General features: G+C 38.8%; 1 protein-coding gene across 6 annotated transcripts; it reads right to left on the reverse strand.

The window, feature by feature from the left end:
• Window positions 1–947: 947 nt before the first annotated feature.
• LOC129847076 (fibronectin-like) lies at window positions 948–21,805 on the reverse strand. 6 transcript variants are annotated; one of them, XM_055914863.1, is made up of 12 exons: window positions 21,679–21,805; window positions 14,384–14,570; window positions 13,923–14,036; window positions 10,044–10,136; window positions 5,709–6,006; window positions 5,539–5,587; window positions 5,098–5,364; window positions 4,491–4,757; window positions 3,995–4,264; window positions 3,258–3,527; window positions 2,365–2,634; window positions 948–1,856 (listed from the first exon to the last, which is right to left on the reverse strand). In XM_055914863.1, exons 3-12 carry the CDS (start codon window positions 13,988–13,990, stop codon window positions 1,162–1,164), a joined length of 2,547 nt encoding a protein of 848 aa, XP_055770838.1. In that variant the 5' UTR covers window positions 13,991–14,036; window positions 14,384–14,570; window positions 21,679–21,805; the 3' UTR covers window positions 948–1,161. The 6 variants fall into 6 exon arrangements, with proteins under 6 accessions (XP_055770838.1, XP_055770837.1, XP_055770836.1 ...); XM_055914862.1 differs by having other exon boundaries at window positions 13,923–14,039; XM_055914861.1 differs by having other exon boundaries at window positions 14,326–14,570.
• Between the last annotated feature and the right edge of the window lie 309 nt (window positions 21,806–22,114).

The raw sequence follows: 22,114 nt of genomic DNA on the forward strand, positions 1-22,114 counted from the left end.
CACTATGTTACTGGGATAATACAGCCATTCTGTTATCTAGATATAACACTATGTTACTGTGTTATCTAGATATAACACTATGTTACTGGGATAATACAGCCATTCTGTTATCTAGATATAACACTATGTTACTGGGATAATAAAGCCATTCTGTTATCTAGATATAACACTATGTTACTGGGATAATACAGCCATTCTGTTATCTAGATATAACACTATGTTACTAGGATAATACAGCCATTCTGTTATCTAGATATAACACTATGTTACTGGGATAATAAAGCCATTCTGTTATCTAGATATAACACTATGTTACTGTGTTATCTAGATATAACACTATGTTACTGGGATAATACAGCCATTCTGTTATCTAGATATAACACTATGTTACTGGGATAATAAAGCCATTCTGTTATCTAGATATAACACTATGTTACTGGGATAATACAGCCATTCTGTTATCTAGATATAACACTATGTTACTAGGATAATACAGCCATTCTGTTATCTAGATATAACACTATGTTACTGGGATAATAAAGCCATTCTGTTATCTAGATATAACACTATGTTACTGTGTTATCTAGATATAACACTATGTTACTGGGATAATACAGCCATTCTGTTATCTAGATATAACACTATGTTACTAGGATAATACAGCCATTCTGTTATCTAGATATAACACTATGTTACTGGGATAATACAGCCATTCTGTTATCTAGATATAACACTATGTTACTAGGATAATACAGCCATTCTGTTATCTAGATATAACACTATGTTACTGGGATAATAAAGCCATTCTGTTATCTAGATATAACACTATGTTACTGGGATAATACAGCCATTCTGTTATCTAGATATAACACTATGTTGCACACAGTGAAATCATCATCACCATATCAAAGAGATGGTTGTACATGAATAGAAACGACAAGACACTGAACCATTAAGGCATTTAGTCATTTAGGAAATATAGGAATCATCATTCGTCATCAATTAATATGCACATGTTAAGGCTGGTGTATGCTTCGTCTAACAACGCATGTAAACCATTAGAATTAGACATTTGTTAGACAAACTGTAAATCAACCAACCAGCCAGCCAACCAACCAACCAGCCAGTCAAAACAATGACAGATGGTAATGTTACAGAGTCTCATTGTACACAGCATTCTTGTACTACTTTATTTTTAATCTCTCTCTCTTTATTCTCTCTCTCCTTCTTATCCCTCTCTTTTTCCTCATCAATCGCTCTCTCAGCCTCCTGGAACATATCAGTGGTGTAGTGGCTTCCTCCATTCATCTTCACCATCTTGTTTATCTTCTCAAGCAGCTCAGTGACCTGGGAGCGATTCTTATCTTTGTTGTTGAAGACATGATACCCCCCCTTGCATTGGTCAACTAAACTTTGCAGACCTGGATTTTCAAGCAGGAGGTCTTCAATTGTTTCATCATCAAGATTGTCTCCATTTGTGAAGAGAACCATGGTGTATTTCGATGCTTCATCACCCATGAATTTCTGAATTATCTCCACAGTTCTCTGTTCCTCTTCAGTGAATCTTCCCAGCCTGATCACAACCAGGAACACATGGGGACCAGGAGCAGAGAGAGAGATGCACGGAGCGATCCTTCTCAGTCCCTCCTCATCGGACAGTGTAGTATCAAACAACCCTGGGGTGTCAATAACAGTTACACTATGCCCATCCACCTTCCCTTGAACCTTGTTACAGTCTTTTGTCGGAGAAACAGAGGAAAACTTTGATGGGAAATGTTTCCTCCCCAGGATGGTGTTTCCTGATGCACTCTTCCCAGCTCTAGTCTTCCCCAACAGCACAATCCGGACATTATGTTCTGTTAGATTAGAAGGACTCTTGTTACCTTTGACATTAACACTTTAAGCTTTATGTTCTTCCTGTTAGCACATTGATAAACTGCCCTTTTCTGTAAAATAATGTTCAATCCACAAAGTGAACAGAAGGACGACATCACCCATGAAAGAACTCGAGCATCCTTGAGTCCTCAGAGTTCTATTGTAGTTTATGTTAGTGCTGTCCCATTCTTTCATTTTGTGGAGGGAAAACGATTAAACGTAAAACATCACACTCATTTTAGTAGTTTCCCTTGCTTGTGCCAGCATGCTAACCAATACAATAAGCTGCTTTTTCAGTTGAACACGGCTTCTTGGCTGCAACGACTAACATTTATAGTCAGCAGAATATAAACTTAATGCAAATTATGGTCGGTAGAATATAAACTTATAAACAAATGAATGATGACTTTATGAATAAGTGGAATTATTTATGAATCAAGGCCTACACTTTTAATACTTGACACCGGTTATAGTAGGGTAATTCCTTACTTGTGGTGAAGGTTGTTGACACCAGTTGACTTTGCTTTCCATTTTCCAGCTCAGTGCAGACAGTGACAGAGTACTGAGTACCACATTGCAGGTCAGAGAGAGTGATGCTGTGTGAAGATGTGGTAGTAATGTGTGGTTCTGTCCCTGGACAGTGGTAGGAGATCTGGTAATGATGTTGGGTTTGGTCCAATCCTGGTGGCTGGTTCCAGCTAACAGCAGCTGATGTGATGTCCACTGAGTCAACAGTCAGCTGGTCTGGAGCAGGAAGTACTAAGGGAAAATACATTATTGTCAGTGTTACAGTTTAACTCTAGAAATATACTACAGGAGGAAAAAGTTGAACAGTAGTCGAAAAGTAGAAAAGGCCGGATTGCAAAGTCCTTTATGGAGAAGAAATAAGCTAAAAACAGAAGTTACACAACAGAAGTTGGATTTGTAATGTAACAAAAATGAGGGGTTTCCTCTGTATTCATTTAGTAACGTTGCTGCACCGCTGATAAATTGTTGCCGCCACACCAATTTTTTTAATATAAAATAAAATAATGCTGTGATTCTAAATCCTCTCCACAATAAATAGTGTTTTAATAATGTACTACTGATGAAGTTAAAGCAAGCAGAGGCAGATCAACTCCTTGACATAATGACTCACAGAAATGGAAGAAAGCCTGAATTCAGACACTGTATTATAAACAACGTTTAATGATTTCAGCACCAAACTGCATGATGAGATCTGGGGAATTCACCATCATATATTTCTCATCAGTGAAGATACTGGACCTTTACATCCCATGCTGATACATCCAATATGATTAGTTCATAGTTATTTTGATAACTAGTTCAAGTTTAATACACATTTACACCAGACATAATACTTAAGTAGGGTAATTCCTTACCTGTGGTGAGGGTTGTTGACACCAGTCGACTTTTCGTTCCATTTTCCAGCACAGTGCAGACAGTGACAGAGTACTGAGTACCACCTTGCAGGTCAGAGAGAGTGATGCTGTGTGAAGATGTGGTAGTGATGTGTGGTTCTGTCCCTGGACAGTGGTAGGAGATCTGGTAATGATGTTGGGTTTGGTCCAATCCTGGTGGCTGGCTCCAGCTAACAGCAGCTGATGTGGTGTCCACTGAGTCAACAGTCAGCTGGTCTGGAGCAGGAAGTACTAAGGGAAAATACATTATTGTTAATGTTACAGTTTAACTCCAGAAATATATTACAGACAAGAAGAAGAGTAGTAGTGAAATAGAAAAAGACAGATTGTAATTCCTTTAGATGTGGGAAGAAATAAGCTAAAAACAGAAGTCAGACAACAGAGTTTAGATTTGTAATGTAACAAAAATGAAGTTTCTGCTATATTCATTAATTAATATAAATGAAAAGAATCCTGTGATTATAAATCCTCTCCACAATAAAAAGTGTTTTACTCTGTACTACTGATAAAGTTAAAACAATCAGAGGCAGATCAACTCCTTGTCATAATGACTCACAGAAATGGGAAGCAAGCAAGAATTCAGATACTATAAAAACATGTATTAATTTTAAACACCAAACTGCATTTTGACATCTGGGGAATTCATATATAGTCATTTTAATAACCAGACATAATACTTTAGTAGTGTACTTCCTTACCTGTGGTGAGGGTTGTTGATACCAGTTGACTTTGCTTTCCATTTTCCAGCACAGTGCAGACAGTGACAGAGTACAGAGTACCACCTTGCAGGTCAGAGAGAGTGATGCTGTGTGAAGATGTGGTAGTGATGTGTGGTTCTGTCCCTGGACAGTGGTAGGAGATCTGGTAATGATGTTGGGTTTGGTCCAATCCTGGTGGCTGGTTCCAGCTAACAGCAGCTGATGTGGTGTCCACTGAGTCAACAGTCAGCTGGTCTGGAGCAGGAAGTACTAAGGGAAAATACATTATTGTCAGGCCTACAGTTTAACTCCAGAAATATATTACAGGAGGAAAAGTAGAATAAGTCCAGGGATAAACATGTCTAACTTCTTTTGATTTGGGAAGAAATAAGTTAAAACAGAAGTCACAACAGAAGTTGATTTGTAATATAACAAAATGTCTGTTCTGGTTACTGGTAAAGAGATGAGCTGTAACAAGGTGAGGTAGATCTCTTACTAGTGCAGATGGTTGTAAAGACAGGTTCACTCTGTTCTCCATTGTTCAGCACAGTTGAGATGCTGACAGTGTACTCAGTACCAGGTTGCAGGTTTGAGAATGTGTTGTGGCAGTCTTTAGTATTCTCTGCATGGAGGCCAGTTCCTGGGTTGTAGAAGGTTATGAGGAAGCGCTGTGGGACTTTCTCCATTCCTTCAGCCTTGGACCAGTGGAGAATGAAGGAGGTATCTTTCAAATGTTCTACCTTTAAGTCTCTGGGTGGGACCACTGGAACAAAAATCATGTTTTAACAAGATCCTTAACAATATCTCTCTTAAGACACAAAGTATGTCAGTACAACATGATTAAAACCAAACTCTGGGCTCCCGAATGGCGGAGCGGTCTAAGGCACTGCATCTCAGTGCTAGAGATGTCACTCCAGACATCCTGGTTCAATTCCAGGCTGTATCACAACCGGCCGTGATTGGGAGTCCCATAGGACGGCGCACAATTGGTCCAGCGTCGTCCGGCTTTGGCCGGTGTAGGTCGTCATTGTAAATAAGAATTTGTTCTTAACTGACTTGCCTAGTTAAATAAAGGTTAAATCATTTTTTGTTTGTTTAAATACCTGTGAATAAAGATGCTGAGACCCATCTGCTTTGTCTGCCATCTTCTCCCTCTGTGGCCACACTGAACTGGTACTTTTCACCAGGTTTGAGACTGCTTATTTTAAGATGATACACATCTTTCACTCTTGTTGAGCTTGTTTCACCGTCACACCCCCAGGTCACTCTGAATGTCTGTGGTCCTGTCAGCCCCTGAGGAGAACTCCAGCTCAGAGACACAGAATCTAATGTCAGCAACAGGACCTGGAAGTCACCAGGAGGGGGCAGCACTGGTGAAGGAATAATGAGAGAGAAAAACAGACTTTATTGAAAATAAAATTACAAACAAATGTGTATTATTCATTACCAGTAGTTAAGGGACAACAATTGATATCTTACTAAATGTATACTCTTAAATTTAAAAAAATATTGTTTGGGTGTATTCTGTTTTCACATATACCTACCATCATCTGAGGTCAACGTTGTGTGTTGGTCTCCATCAAAACTCTTAGGCTGTGAAGAGTCAATCATTTCTATGAAACATGTTGTTTTGATCTTGACATATAAACCCCTCTTTATCCAACAAATACTGTACATCAGGCAATGAAGAGAATGAAAACAAACCAGTAGCTACCTGTCTTCCAGATTTCTTTATTTTAAGGAGAGTGGTATCATGTCCTTTGTGGTTTGTCTCTGCACACTGACTACAGATCAGCATCTGGTCTGTCCTGCAGAACACGTCCAGAGGACAGTAGTCATGTTGGCAGAGTCTCTCCTCCAGGTCTCCAGTCACATCCACCAGTGTGTGTCTCTGCAGTGCTGCTATTGTATAGTGCTGTCTGATGTGGGTCTCACAGTAGGACACACTGCAGGTCAGACAGAACTTCACAGCTTGGACCTCAGAGCAGATATCACAGACCACCTCTCCTGTCCTGGTGGGAATTAGATAATAACATTTATCAAATACATTGATAAAAAGAACCTGATCCATTCAGTTTAACACATAATGGCCTGATAATATAACACATGGTAACCTACCAATAACTATCTGTTATCATGATAATATAACACATGGTAACCTATCTATAACTGTCTGTTATCATGATAATATAACATATGGTAACCTACCTATAACTATCTGTTATCATGATAATATAACACATGGTAACCTACCTATAACTATCTGTTATCATGATAATATAACACATGGTAACCTAGCAATAACTATATGTTATCATGATAATATAACACATGGTAACCTACCTATAACTATCTGTTATCATGATAATATAACACATGGTAACCTACCTATAACTATCTGTTATCATGTTAATATAACACATGGTAATCTAGCAATAACTATCTGTTATCATGATAATATAACACATGGTAACCTACCTATAACTCTACGCTATCATGATAATGTAACACATGGTAACCTACCTATAACTATCTGTTATCATGATAATATAACACATGGTAACCTATCTATCTGTTATCATGATAATATAACACATGGTAACCTACCTATAACTATCTGTTATCATAATATAACACATGGTAACCTGCCTATCTCTTATCATGATAATATAACACATGGTAACCTACCTATAACTATCTGTTATCATAATATAACACATGGTAACCTGCCTATCTCTTATCATGATAATATAACACATGGTAACCTACCTATAACTATCTGTTATCATAATATAACACATGGTAACCTGCCTATCTCTTATCATGATAATATAACACATGGTAACCTACCTATAACTGTCTGTTATCATGATAATATAACATATGGTAACCTACCGATAACTATCTGTTATCATGATAATATAACACATGGTAACCTGCCTATCTCTTATCATGATAATATAACACATGGTAACCTACCTATAACTGTCTGTTATCATGATAATATAACACATGGTAACCTACCGATAACTATCTGTTATCATGATAATATAACACATGGTAACCTACCTATAACTATCTGTTATCATGATAATATAACACATGGTAACCTACCTATAACTATCTGTTATCATAATATAACACATGGTAACCTGCCTATCTCTTATCATGATAATATAACACATGGTAACCTACCTATAACTGTCTGTTATCATGATAATATAACATATGGTAACCTACCGATAACTATCTGTTATCATGATAATATAACACATGGTAACCTGCCTATCTCTTATCATGATAATATAACACATGGTAACCTACCTATAACTATCTGTTATCATGATAATATAACACATGGTAACCTGCCTATCTCTTATCATGATAATATAACACATGGTAACCTACCTATAACTATCTGTTATCATGATAATATAACACATGGTAACCTGCCTATCTCTTATCATGATAATATAACACATGGTAACCTACCTATAACTATCTGTTATCATGATAATATAACATATGGTAACCTACCTATAACTATCTGTTATCATGATAATATAACACATGGTAACCTACCTATAACTATCTGTTATCATGATAATATAACACATGGTAACCTACCTATAACTATCTGTTATCATGATAATATAACACATGGTAACCTACCTATAACTATCTGTTATCATGATAATATAACACATGGTAACCTACCTATAACTATCTGTTATCATAATATAACACATGGTAACCTGCCTATCTCTTATCATGATAATATAACACATGGTAACCTACCTATAACTGTCTGTTATCATGATAATATAACATATGGTAACCTACCGATAACTATCTGTTATCATGATAATATAACACATGGTAACCTGCCTATCTCTTATCATGATAATATAACACATGGTAACCTACCTATAACTATCTGTTATCATGATAATATAACACATGGTAACCTGCCTATCTCTTATCATGATAATATAACACATGGTAACCTACCTATAACTATCTGTTATCATGATAATATAACACATGGTAACCTGCCCATCTCTTATCATGGTAATATAACATATGGTAACCTACCTATAACTATCTGTTATCATGATAATATAACACATGGTAACCTGCCTATCTCTTATCATGATAATATAACACATGGTAACCTACCTATAACTGTCTGTTATCATGATAATATAACACATGGTAACCTACCAATAACTATCTGTTAGCATGATAATATAACACATGGTAACCTACCAATAACTATCTGTTATCATGATAATATAACACATGGTAACCTACCAATAACTATCTGTTATCATGATAATATAACACATGGTAACCTACCAATAACTATCTGTTATCATGATAATATAACACATGGTAACCTAGCAATAACTATATGTTATCATGATAATATAACACATGGTAACCTACCAATAACTATCTGTTATCATGATAATATAACACATGGTAACCTAGCAATAACTATATGTTATCATGATAATATAACACATGGTAACATACCAATAACTATCTGTTATCAAGAAAATATAACACATGGTAACCTAGCAATAACTATCTGTTATCATGATAATATAACACATGGTAACCTAGCAATAACTATCTGTTATCATGATAATATAACACATGGTAACCTACCAATAACTATATGTTATCATGATAATATAACACATGGTAACCTAGCAATAACTATCTGTTATCATGATAATATAACACATGGTAACCTAGCAATAACTATATGTTATCATGATAATATAACACATGGTAACCTACCAATAACTATCTGTTATCATGATAATATAACACATGGTAACCTAGCAATAACTATATGTTATCATGATAATATAACACATGGTAACCTACCAATAACTATCTGTTATCATGATAATATAACACATGGTAACCTAGCAATAACTATCTGTTATCATGATAATATAACACATGGTAACCTACCTATAACTATTTGTTATCATGATAATATAACACATGGTAACCTACCTATAACTATCTGTTATCATGATAATATAACACATGGTAACCTGCCTATCTCTTATCATGATAATATAACACATGGTAACCTACCTATAACTATCTGTTATCATGATAATATAACACATGGTAACCTAGCAATAACTATCTGTTATCATGATAATATAACACATGGTAACCTACCTATAACTATCTGTTATCATGATAATATAACACATGGTAACCTGCCTATCTCTTATCATGATAATATAACACATGGTAACCTACCTATAACTATCTGTTATCATGATAATATAACACATGGTAACCTGCCTATCTCTTATCATGGTAATATAACATATGGTAACCTACCTATAACTATCTGTTATCATGATAATATAACACATGGTAACCTGCCTATCTCTTATCATGATAATATAACACATGGTAACCTACCTATAACTGTCTGTTATCATGATAATATAACACATGGTAACCTACCAATAACTATCTGTTAGCTTGATAATATAACACATGGTAACCTACCAATAACTATCTGTTATCATGATAATATAACACATGGTAACCTACCAATAACTATCTGTTATCATGATAATATAACACATGGTAACCTACCAATAACTATCTGTTATCATGATAATATAACACATGGTAACCTAGCAATAACTATATGTTATCATGATAATATAACACATGGTAACCTACCAATAACTATCTGTTATCATGATAATATAACACATGGTAACCTAGCAATAACTATCTGTTATCATGATAATATAACACATGGTAACCTAGCAATAACTATCTGTTATCATGATAATATAACACATGGTAACCTGCCTATCTCTTATCATGATAATATAACACATGGTAACCTACCAATAACTATCTGTTATCATGATAATATAACACATGGTAACCTACTCATCATATCATTATGTGCAGGTTTGTCTCACATTCAGTCACAAATAATAACGTTTTTTTTTATTACGACATAGGCTCAAAGGAGTATGGAAAATATTACCCTTTGAAATGAAAAGGGTGATCCATGGATTGGTCACTCTTCATTGATAAATAACCAGATGAAACAGACTCTGCCATCTCTGTTTGGGCCCTGCTAGTAGTACAAGACAGTCATGCAACGTAATAAAACGTTAGTTAAACTCATTTCTACAGACATAAAATTATTTTTATCCTTTATCCGTTCATCAAATATATTGATGAACAGATTATTTTCTCTGATGTTTACTCTGCACTGCAACATTAAGATGAAAAAGTAAACCATGTGATAACTGAAGATATAGATTTATAGTTGGTTATTACTAAATTATACAACAGGTGGGTCTAATCCTGAATGCTGATTGGTTACAACCGCATTCCAGTCAGTTTCTATTCTACAAGTTAAAAACCGGCTAAATCTATGAAGTTAAAATGCCTATTTACTCTGTTCCATCTGACTGAGCAATCCACTGTCTCATCAGCACAATCCACTGTCTCATCAGCACAATCCACTGTCTCATCAACCCAATCCACTGTGTCATCAGCCCAATCCACTGTCTCATCAGCCCAATCCACTGTGTCAATCAGCCCAATCCACTGTCTCATCAACCCAATCCACTGTCTCATCAGCCCAATCCACTGTCTCATCAGCCCAATCCACTGTGTCAATCAGCCCAATCCACTGTCTCATCAGCACAATCCACTGTCTCATCAGCCCAATCCACTGTCTCATCAGCCCAATCCACTGTCTCATCAGCACAATCCACTGTCTCATCAGCCCAATCCACTGTCTCATCAGCCCAATCCACTATCTCATCAGCCCAATCCACTGTGTCATCAGCCCAATCCACTGTCTCATCAGCCCAATCCACTGTCTCATCAGCCCAATCCACTGTCTCATCAGCCCAATCCACTGTCTCATCAGCCCAATCCACTGTCTCATCAGCCCAATCCACTGTCTCATCAGCCCAATCCACTGTCTCATCAGCCCAATCCACTGTCTCATCAACACAATCCACTGTCTCATCAACCCAATCCACTGTCTCATCAACCCAATCCACTGTCTCATCAACCCAATCCACTGTCTCATCAGCCCAATCCACTGTCTCATCAACACAATCCACTGTCTCATCAACCCAATCCACTGTCTCATCAACCCAATCCACTGTCTCATCAACCCAATCCACTGTCTCATCAGCCCAATCCACTGTCTCATCAACCCAATCCACTGTGTCATCAGCCCAATCCACTGTCTCATCAGCCCAATCCACTGTGTCAATCAGCCCAATCCACTGTCTCATCAGCACAATCCACTGTCTCATCAGCACAATCCACTGTCTCATCAGCCCAATCCACTGTCTCATCAGCCCAATCCACTGTCTCATCAGCCCAATCCACTGTGTCATCAGCCCAATCCACTGTCTCATCAGCCCAATCCACTGTCTCATCAGCCCAATCCACTGTCTCATCAGCCCAATCCACTGTCTCATCAGCCCAATCCACTGTCTCATCAGCCCAATCCACTGTCTCATCAGCCCAATCCACTGTCTCATCAACACAATCCACTGTCTCATCAACCCAATCCACTGTCTCATCAACCCAATCCACTGTCTCATCAACCCAATCCACTGTCTCATCAGCCCAATCAACACAATCCACTGTCTCATCAACCCAATCCACTGTCTCATCAACCCAATCCACTGTCTCATCAACCCAATCCACTGTCTCATCAGCCCAATCCACTGTCTCATCAACCCAATCCACTGTGTCATCAACCCAATCCACTGTCTCATCAGCCCAATCCACTGTCTCATCAACCCAATCCACTGTGTCATCAACCCAATCCACTGTCTCATCAGCCCAATCCACTGTCTCATCAACCCAATCCACTGTGTCATCAACCCAATCCACTGTCTCATCAACCCAATCCACTGTGTCATCAACCCAATCCACTGTCTCATCAGCCCAATCCACTGTCTCATCAGCCCAATCCACTGTCTCATCAACCCAATCCACTGTCTCATCAGCCCAATCCACTGTCTCATCAACCCAATCCACTGTCTCATCAACCCAATCCACTGTGTCATCAGCCCAATCCACTGTCTCATCAGCCCAATCCACTGTCTCATCAACACAATCCACTGTCTCATCAACCCAATCCACTGTCTCATCAGCCCAATCCACTGTCTCATCAACCCAATCCACTGTCTCATCAACCCAATCCACTGTCTCATCAACACAATCCACTGTCTCATCAGCCCAATCCACTGTCTCATCAACCCAATCCACTGTCTCATCAACCCAATCCACTGTCTCATCAGCCCAATCCACTGTCTCATCAGCCCAATCCACTGTCTCATCAGCCCAATCCACTGTCTCATCAGCCCAATCCACTGTCTCATCAACACAATCCACTGTCTCATCAGCCCAATCCACTGTCTCATCAGCCCAATCCACTGTCTCATCAGCCCAATCCACTGTCTCATCAACCCAATCCACTGTCTCATCAACCCAATCCACTGTCTCATCAGCCCAATCCACTGTCTCATCAACCCAATCCACTGTCTCATCAACACAATCCACTGTCTCATCAGCCCAATCCACTGTCTCATCAGCCCAATCCACTGTCTCATCAGCCCAATCCACTGTCTCATCAGCCCAATCCACTGTCTCATCAGCCCAGGCAGGGAAGTTATGAACTTGATCTCCACTATAAAAAGCATCTAGACATTATCTCACATTTCTTTTAGACTAACATTTCGTTTTCAACAGCGGACATTTGTATAAACCTTGTTGTCTGTCTCCGACATTCGCAACATTGTTTCAATATTGAAATTCGATATCCTGCTGTCCCATAGTAATGAACATGTAGGGGTCAGGATGAGACAGACAGGCAGTGTTTCTCAGCCAGTAGAAATCATGAATCAGCTGGCATAATTTTTATGGATATATACAAAGAAATGTCAATTGAAAAAAGGTAAAACGAAACAAAATGCAGCTAGTTTAGTCTTTCCAGCTGTTGGCTAGCTCCTCTGAACAACAGTGTCCTGACGAGAGAGCACATTTTCTATGCCAGGCGAAATCGCTTCTCATTAGCTCATTGTTATGGGTGTATCCAAATAAATGTCACTAGAAAACAGTTTAAACAAATGCAAATGCAGCTACTGTTGTTATTCTGGCTGCACTGTTTGACGTGACTGTACGTTAGCCGTAGTTGGCTAGCTGGAAAGCAAGGGATAAGAGCGTTACCAGCCAGTAGGGCAATGAAACATTTTGAACGAACGACTGGGTCACGTCTCTGGCAACCGAACCAATAGAACGAACAACCACTACACAAAGCAGGTAGCCTAGTGGTTAGAGCGTTGGACTAGTAACCGGAAGGTTGCGAGAATGAATCCCTGAGCTGACAAGGTAAAAATCTGTCGTTCTGCCCCTGAACAAGGCAGTTAACCCACTGTTCCTAGGCCGTCATTAAAAATAAGAATTTGTTCTTAACTGACTTGCCTAGTTAAATAAAGGGTAAAAAAATACAAATAAAAAAACAGCCGGCTTGGGTAGCAACCCTTGATTTGTGTCGGGACTATATCTTGTGGAAGAATTAAATAGTATGAATAAATTAATCAAAATAAAGTTTTTAATTAAAATATGTAAATCATTATTTGAATATGTTGGTAACCCGTTGTATAACAGTGATAATGCCCTCGAAGCTGCTGTTCGGGCCTAACAACACCCATGCAAACATATCCTCCAAACACCGACTTCTCTGGCATTATCACTTAATTATAGAGATGGTTCTAAATATGTGAAATATGTGAATAGCAGTAATGTGAACTGAAGCTTCTCTTCTAGACAACTACATGTATAACATCACTGTTCTATTACGTGGTAACATGTAGAAACTCACCCTTTTCTTTGTGAAGTGGCCCCCTCTTTGAAATGAAGAGGGGGATCCATAGATTCACCACTCTTCATTGATAAACAACCAGAGGAAACCGACTCGGCTCTATCTGGATGGACACTGCTAATAATACAAGACAAATCAAATCAAATGCAGCATTACAGAAGTGAACTAACTTTGGCCCTTGGTTTGTCCTCAGTCATTTACACTAACCAAATATTTTATATTTTCTGTTAAATGTACCGTGCAGTAACTCTGTATCCTTCTAAAAATACATTACTTATAAAAAAGGATACAGATCTAAGTCTTCAACGAGCACTTATGCGCACACACACACACACACACACACACACACACACACACACACACACACACACACACACACACACACACACACACACACACACACCTCTTCATATCAGGGTCCATGGTCTTATCAAGATCCTTGTTTGGTGACCCATCCTTACGTCTTTCTTTAGGGATGGCTCCACCCTCAGCCCCCTGATGATAACTCATTATAACTCTCAAGAGAGGAGGTCTCACAATCCTGAAGAGGGCTGGTCTGGTCCCATATCAGTCTGATGATAACTCATTATAACTCTCAGAGAGGAGGCCTCAGCATCCTGAAGAGGACTGGTCTGGTCCCATATCAATCTGTAAATAAGAAGAGTAAATAGCATTATATTAAAACGTTTAAATACAAAAGCAGAGTAGGCCTACTGTTGGCCTGCTGTGCTGGGGATTTAAATTGACGTTATAATGGCATTCTGTAAAGCATTTGCTACAGAATGCAATTGTGAAAAATGCAAAAGGCAGAAAAAGTGTTTATGAATAATATCATTATGTAAAAAAATATATACAGTTGAAGTCGGAAGTTTATATACACTTAGGTTGGAGACATTAAAACTCGTTTTTCAACCACTCCACAAATTTCTTGTTAAACCTCTCTAGGGTACGTGGGACGCTAACGTCCCACCTGACCAACATCCAGTGAAAGTGCAGGGCGCCAAATTTAAACAACAGAACAACATCTCATAATTGAAATTCCTCAAACATACAAGTATTATACACCATTTTAAAGATACACTTCTCCTTAATCCAAACACAGTGTCCGATTTCAAAAAGGCTTTACGGTGAAAGCATACCATGCGATTATGTTAGGTCAGCACCTAGTCACAAAAACATACAGCCATTTTCCAGCCAAAGTCACAAAAAGCAGAAATAGTAATAAAATTAATCACTAACCTTTGATGATCTTCATCAGATGGCACCCATAGGACTTCATGTTACACAATACATGTATGTTTTGTTCGATAAAGTTCATATTTATATCCAAAAACCTCAGTTTACATTGGCGCGTTATGTTCAGAAATACATTGTCTCAAACAAACATCCGGTGAAAGTGCAGAGAGCCAAATTTAAACAACAGAACAACATCTCATAATTGAAATTCCTCAAACATACAAGTATTATACACCATTTTAAAGATACACTTCTCCTTAATCCAACCACAGTGTCCGATTTCAAAAAGGCTTTACGGTGAAAGCATACCATGCGATTATGTTAGGTCAGCACCTAGTCACAAAAACATACAGCCATTTTCCAGCCAGAGTCACAAAAAGCAGAAATAGTAATAAAATTAATCACTAACCTTTGATGATCTTCATCAGATGGCACTTGCAATAAAATGCAAATTCATTACTTAAAAATCATACAATGTGATTTTCTGGATTAAAAAAAAAAAGATTCCGTCTCTCACAGTTGAAGTGTACCTATGATAAAAATTACAGACCTCTACATGCTTTGTAAGTAGGAAAACCAGCAAAATCGGCAGTGTATCAAATACTTGTTCTCCCCACTGTATATAATCAATCTTTAGAATGTTTTTATCATAAATCTTCAATAATATTCCAACCGGACAATTCCTTTGTCTTTAGAAATGAAAGGGAACGGAGTGACAAAACTAAAGGTTTTCAACCAGACACCTGGTTCAAACAGCTCTTATTCGCTCCCCCTTCACAGTAGAAGCCTGAAACAACGTTCTAAAGACTGTTGACATCTAGTGGAAGCTGTAGGGAGTGCAATCTGACCCCATAGACACTGTATATTCGATAGGCAATTACTTGAAAAACTACAAACCTCAGATTTCCCACTTTCTGGTTGGATTTTTCTCAGGTTTTCGCCTGCCATAAGAGTGCTGTTATACTCACAGACATCATTCAAACAGTTTTAGAAACTTCAGAGTGTTTTCTATCCAAATCTACTAATTATATGCATAGCCAAGCATCTGGGCCTGAGTAGCAGGCAGTTTACTCTGGGCAGGCTTTTCATCCGGAAGTGAAAATACTGCCCCCTACCCCAAAGAAGTTTTAACAACCTATAGTTTTGGCAAATCGGTTAGGACAGCAATTTTTCCAACAATTGTTTACAGACAGATTATTTCACTGTATCACAATTCCAGTGGGTCAGAAGTTTACATAAACAAAGTTGACTGTGCCTTTAACAGCTTGGAAAATTCCAGAAAATTATGTCATGGCTTTAGAAGCTTCTGATAGCTCACCGACATCATTTGACTCAATTGGAGGTGTACCTGTGGATGTATTTCACAGCCTACCTCCAAACTCAATGCCTCTTTGCTTGACATCATGGGAAAATCAAAAGAAATCAGCCAAGACCTCAGAAAAAAAATTGTAGACCTCCACAAGTCTGGTTCATCCTTGGGAGCAATTTCCAAACGCCTAAAGGTACCACGTTCATCTGTACAAACAATAGTGCTCAAGTATAAACACCATGGGACCACGCAGCCGTCACACCACTCAGGAAGAAGACGCATTCTGTCTCCTAGAGATGAACGTACTTTGGTGAGAAAAGTGCAAATCCATCCCAGAACAACAGCAAAGGACCTTGTGAAGATGCTGGAGGAAACAGGTACAAAAGTATCTATATCCACAGTAAAACGAGTTCTATATCGACATAACCTGAAAGGCCGCTCAGCAAGGAAGAGGCCAATGCTCCAAAACCGCCATAAAAAAGCCAGACTACGGTTTGCAACTGCACATGGGGACAAAGATCGTACTTTTTGGAGAAATGTCCTCTGGTCTGATGAAACAAAAATAGAACTGTTTTGCCATAATGACCATCGTTATGTTTGGAGGAAAAAGGGGGAGGCTTGTAAGCAAAAGAACACCATGCCAACCGTGAAGCACGGGGTTGGCAGCATCATGTTGTGGGGGTGCTTTGCTGCAGGAGGGACTGGTGCACTTCACAAAATAGATGGCTTCATGAGGATGGAAAATTATGTGGATATATTGAAGCAACATCTTAAGACATCAGTTCAGGGGCGTTGCTTTAACAAATGTAACAATTTTCACTGTAGTGTCCAAAACGTCTTTCAAGCTGACAGGCATTCCCTTGGCAGCAAGAGCCTCTCGGTGGATGCTGCAGTGTACCCAAGTGGCGTTGGGAGCAACCGCTTGCATGTGCATTACCACTCCACTATGTCTCCCTGGCATGGCTTTTGCGCCATCAGTACAGATACCAACACATCTTGATCACCAAAGTCCATTTGATGTCACAAAGCTGTCCAGTACTTTAAAAATATCCTCTCATGTTGTCCTGGTTTCCAGTGGTTTGCAGAAGAGGATGTCTTCCTTAATTGACCCTCATCAATGTAACAGACATACCAGGAGCTGTGCCAGGCCCGCCACGTCTGTTGACTCATCCAGCTGTAACGCATAGAATTCACTGGCTTGTATGCGAAGCAGTAATTGTTTCAAAACATCTCCTGCCATGTCACTGATGCGTCGTGAAACAGTGTTGTTTGATGAAGTCATTGTCTGTATAGTTTTTTTGGCCTTTTCCCCCAGCATTGTCCCAGCCATATCCGCGGCAGCAGGAAGAATTAAGACCTCCACAATAGTATGGCGCTTGCCTGTCCTAGCCACTCAGTAGCTCACCATATAAGACGCTTCTTGACACTTCTAATTAATGTTATCTGTTGCTTTTATACATGTCTTACTACTCGAAAGTCATCTTTATCTTAGATCAAAAAACTCCCGTGGCTTATTTTTCAAATTGTCATGTTTCGTTTCTAAATGTCTGCGCAAGAGTGAAGGTTTCCCGTGAGAGAGTACCGGTTAATCAAATCAAGTCAAATCAAAGTTTATTTGTCACGTGCACCGAATACAACAGGTGTAGACCTTACAGTGAAATGCTTACTTACAGGCTCTAACCAATAGTGCGAAAAAAAGGTGTGTGTGTGTGTACGTAAGTAAAGAAATAAAACAAAAGTAAAAAGACATTTGAAAATAACAGTAGCGAGGCTATATACAGATACGGTTAGTCAGGCTTATTGAGGTAGTATGTACATGTAGATATGGTTAAAGTGACTATGCATATATGATGAACAGAGAGTAGCAGTAGCGTAAAAGAGGGGTTGGTGGGTGGTGGGACACAATGCAGATAGCCCAGTTAGCCAATGTGCGGGAGCACTGGTTGGTCGGGCCATTTGAGGTAGTATGTACCTCCTAACCAAATATGTTTTTTTTTTGCGTTGTTTGTAATTTGTACATAATGTTGCTGATACCGTCTCTTATGACCGAAAATAACTTCTGGACATCAGAACAGCGATTACTCAACACGAACTGGCAGAAGCTTTTTTCCCCCTTTGAGTCTGACGAGCCCGACGTGAACGACATAATGCTTTCCCGGGAACAGGCCCAAATCCCATTAATTTGCGTGAAGAGAAGACGGAGAAAAAAAGGGCGGAGGCCGGGCTGCCTTCTGAGAATTCATAGACAATCGAATAAACCCATTCTGCCTTCCGTTCTACTAGCTAACGTGCAATCATTGGAAAATAAAATTGATTACCTAAGAGGAAGATTCAACTATCAATGGGACATTAAAAACTGTAATATCTTATGCTTCACGGAGTCGTGGCAAAACGACGACATTATCAACATACAGCTGGCTGGTTATACGCTGTATCGGCAGGATAGAACAGCTGCGTCTGGTAAGACAAGGGGTGGCGGACTATGCATATTTGTAAACAGCTGTTGCACGATATGTAAGGACGTCTCTAGGTTTTGCTCACCTGAGGTAGAATATCTCATTAAAGATGTAGACCACTCTATCTACCTAGAGAGTTTCCATCTTGTATTTTTCGTAGCTGTCTACATACCACCACAGACCAATGCTGGCACTAAGACCGCACTCAATGAGCTGTATTCCGCCATAAGCAAACAGTCCCGGTCCAAGAAGCTTCTGAACAGCTTCTAACCCCAAGCCATAAGACTCCGGAACATCTAATCAAATGGCTACCCAGACTATTTTCATTGCCCCTCCTCTTTTACACCGCTGCTACTCTCTGTTATCTATGCATAGTCACTTTAATAACTCTACCTACATGTACATATTACCTCAATTACCTCAACTAACCGGTGCCCCCGCACATTGACTCTGTACCGGTACCCCCTTTATATAGTCTTGTTATTGTTATTTTAATGCTGCTCTTTATTTACTTGTTACTTTTATTTCTTATTCTTATATTTTTTAAACTGCATTGTTGGTTAGGGGCTTGTAAGTAAGCATTTCACTGTAAGGTCTACACCTGTTCTATTCGGCGCATGTGACTAATAAGATTTGATTTGATAGAGGCCTCTAGAAGCCAAAAGGATGCATTAGCATGGGCAGCACCATTGAGGGCTTCCACCATTTTAATGTAGTCAACTGGGTGGGAACAACTTCATTGGCTGATCCCTCCTGTTGACCCTGTTGGAGTCATGTCCAATCGGATCATCAGGAGGGATCAGCCAACTGACTACGTCAATATGGAGATTGCCTTCAAGAACTCTAGACCATCCGCTCCCCATCCGACCTGACAAAGCTTGAGAGGATCTGAAGAGAAGAGTGGGAGAAACTCCCCAAATACAGGTGTGCCAAGCTTGTAGCGTCATACCCAAGAAGAAGACTAAGTGCTGTAATTACTGCCAAAGGTGCTTCAACAAAGTACTGAGTAAAGGGTCTGAATACTTATGAAAATGTAATATTTCATTTTTTATTTGTAATAAATTCAACAACAAAAAATCGAAAAACCTGTTTTTGCTTCGTCAATGTGGGGTATTGTGTGTAGATTGATGAGGGGGAAACAACTATTTAATCAATTTTAGAATAAGGCTGGAACGTAACAAAATTAGGAAAAAGTGAAGTGGTCTGAATACTTTCCGAATACACTGTATATAGACAGGCGTGTGCCTTTCCGAATCAGGTCCAATCAATTGAATTTGCCACAGGTGGACTCCAATCAAGTTGTAGAAACACCTCAAGGATGACCAATGGAAACAGGATGCACCTGAGCTCAATTTCGAATCTCATAGCAAAGGGTCTGAATACTTATGTAAATGTATTCATTGCAGCCTACATCAAGCAGATATTCCAAAAATAAACTGTTTTCACTTTGTCATTGTGGGGTATTGTTTGTAGATTGATGAGGACAAAAATGTATTTAATCATTTGTAGAATAAGGCTGTAACGTAACAAAATGTGGGAAAAGTCAAGGGATCTGAATACTTTCCGAATGCACTGTATATAAGAATGCTGTTAATTGACTACAGCTCAGCCTTCAACACCATAGTACCCTCCAAGCTCATCATAATGCTTGGGGCCCTGGGTCTGAATCCTACCCTGTGCACCTGGGTACTGGATTTCCTGACTGGCCGCATCCCAGGTGGTGAAGGTAGGCAACAATACCTCCACCACACTGATCCTCAACACAGGGGGCACGCTCAGACCCCTCCTGAACTCCCTGTTCACCCATGGAATTTGTGTGTATTGTTGTATATTGTTAGATATTACTGCACTGTTGGAGCTAGGAACACAAGCATTTCGCTACACCCCGCAATAACATCTGCTAAATATGTGTATGTGACCAAGAACATTTTATTTTATACTTGATTTGAATGGCGTTGCTAGAAACGATCCAGCTTTTGTCAAATTACCATCAGATTTGACTTTTCGTAGCAGGTTAGGAGAATTAACATAGCAGGTTATAATAATTAGGTTACGGTTAGGAAAAGGGTTAGCTAAAAATAGGACAGATACAAAATTGAGTCCTCTATCTATCTCTATGTCCCCAACGCTTTTTACGCATCTATTTTGTCAGGTTTGACGGGAAGCGGCTTCGACAGGAAGTCGTAGGCCTCGTCCGAAATCCATATTGCCTACTACTTACTAAAACGACATAATGGGTACTACTAATCGTACTATATAATATTTAGAAATGTACTGTTTACAACAAATGTATGCTGTAAGCAACACATACCAACATACTAGACTCACCGTTCATTAGGGTACAGTGCGTCCTTCCTCAAAAGTGTGCAGCGAATTATAGCCGAAATGGGTATAACAACCTGACATTATTAAAGCATACTCGATTTTCCAGATTTCACATATTAAACGATTGTATATTGTTTCTTTCTACATAAGTATGTCTTATTTTAGGATAAATAAATGAATATATCTGCTAAATAGCTTAAATCTCAGCGTAAGGTAGCTGTGTAAAAGAGAACACTTGTCGTGGTCTTCCTTGTGCGCACTCCGCCATTATGCTAGTTGGCCTAGTGGGGTCCTAGATTTTTTACTTGCCATTTAATAGAAAGAAGATGAAAAATCGGGTCTTTATTAAAAGCAAATTTCGTTGAGTTAAATAATAATTTACTACCAAAGAATCTTACACCTGACTTTCATAATAAAAACATGAACCTACCATTTATCCTGCTGTCTTGCAAGTCGAACAACCTTGGTGGAGCCACAGAAAGAAGAAAAGTTGTCGAATTTACTTTCAGTTTCTAACAGGAAAGAACTTCGACAAACAACTCCCGCTTAGAAAACCTAGACCTGTTTTTTTTTATAAAGGCAGAATATGTAGTTCTAATATTTGAAATGTTTGTGGTGTCAAAATATTGATAGGGTCAAATGTATTAAAAACATCTGTAAATAACACTACATATCTGATACATCTTGGCATCGGCATACGCCGCAAACTCTATTAATAAAATATTTATTGTCCATTAAAATTATTTAATGATGTGGGAATGTGTCTTCAGCTCGTGGTTATTAAAATCAGTGAAAATACAAACGTAGCTCAGAAAACATTATACAGTATTCTTATCAGGTTTTTGACGTTCCTGTTACAGTTGTAA

The sequence above is a fragment of the Salvelinus fontinalis genome, unplaced genomic scaffold, assembly GCF_029448725.1.
Source record: "Salvelinus fontinalis isolate EN_2023a unplaced genomic scaffold, ASM2944872v1 scaffold_0696, whole genome shotgun sequence".
NCBI classification, from domain to species: Eukaryota; Metazoa; Chordata; class Actinopteri; order Salmoniformes; family Salmonidae; genus Salvelinus; species Salvelinus fontinalis.

Excerpts from the sequence above, each read along its gene's own strand:
- LOC129847076 (XM_055914857.1), bottom strand. The coding sequence starts at position 14,432 with ATGAGTTATCATCAGGGGGCTGAGGGTGGAGCCATCCCTAAAGAAAGA. Across the intron at positions 6,007-10,043 it reads CACCCTTTTCATTTCAAAGG|GACAGGAGAGGTGGTCTGTG; the intron begins GTAATATTTTCC and ends AATTCCCACCAG. Across the intron at positions 3,528-3,994 it reads ATCAACAACCCTCACCACAG|TACTTCCTGCTCCAGACCAG; the intron begins GTAAGGAAGTAC and ends ATTTTCCCTTAG.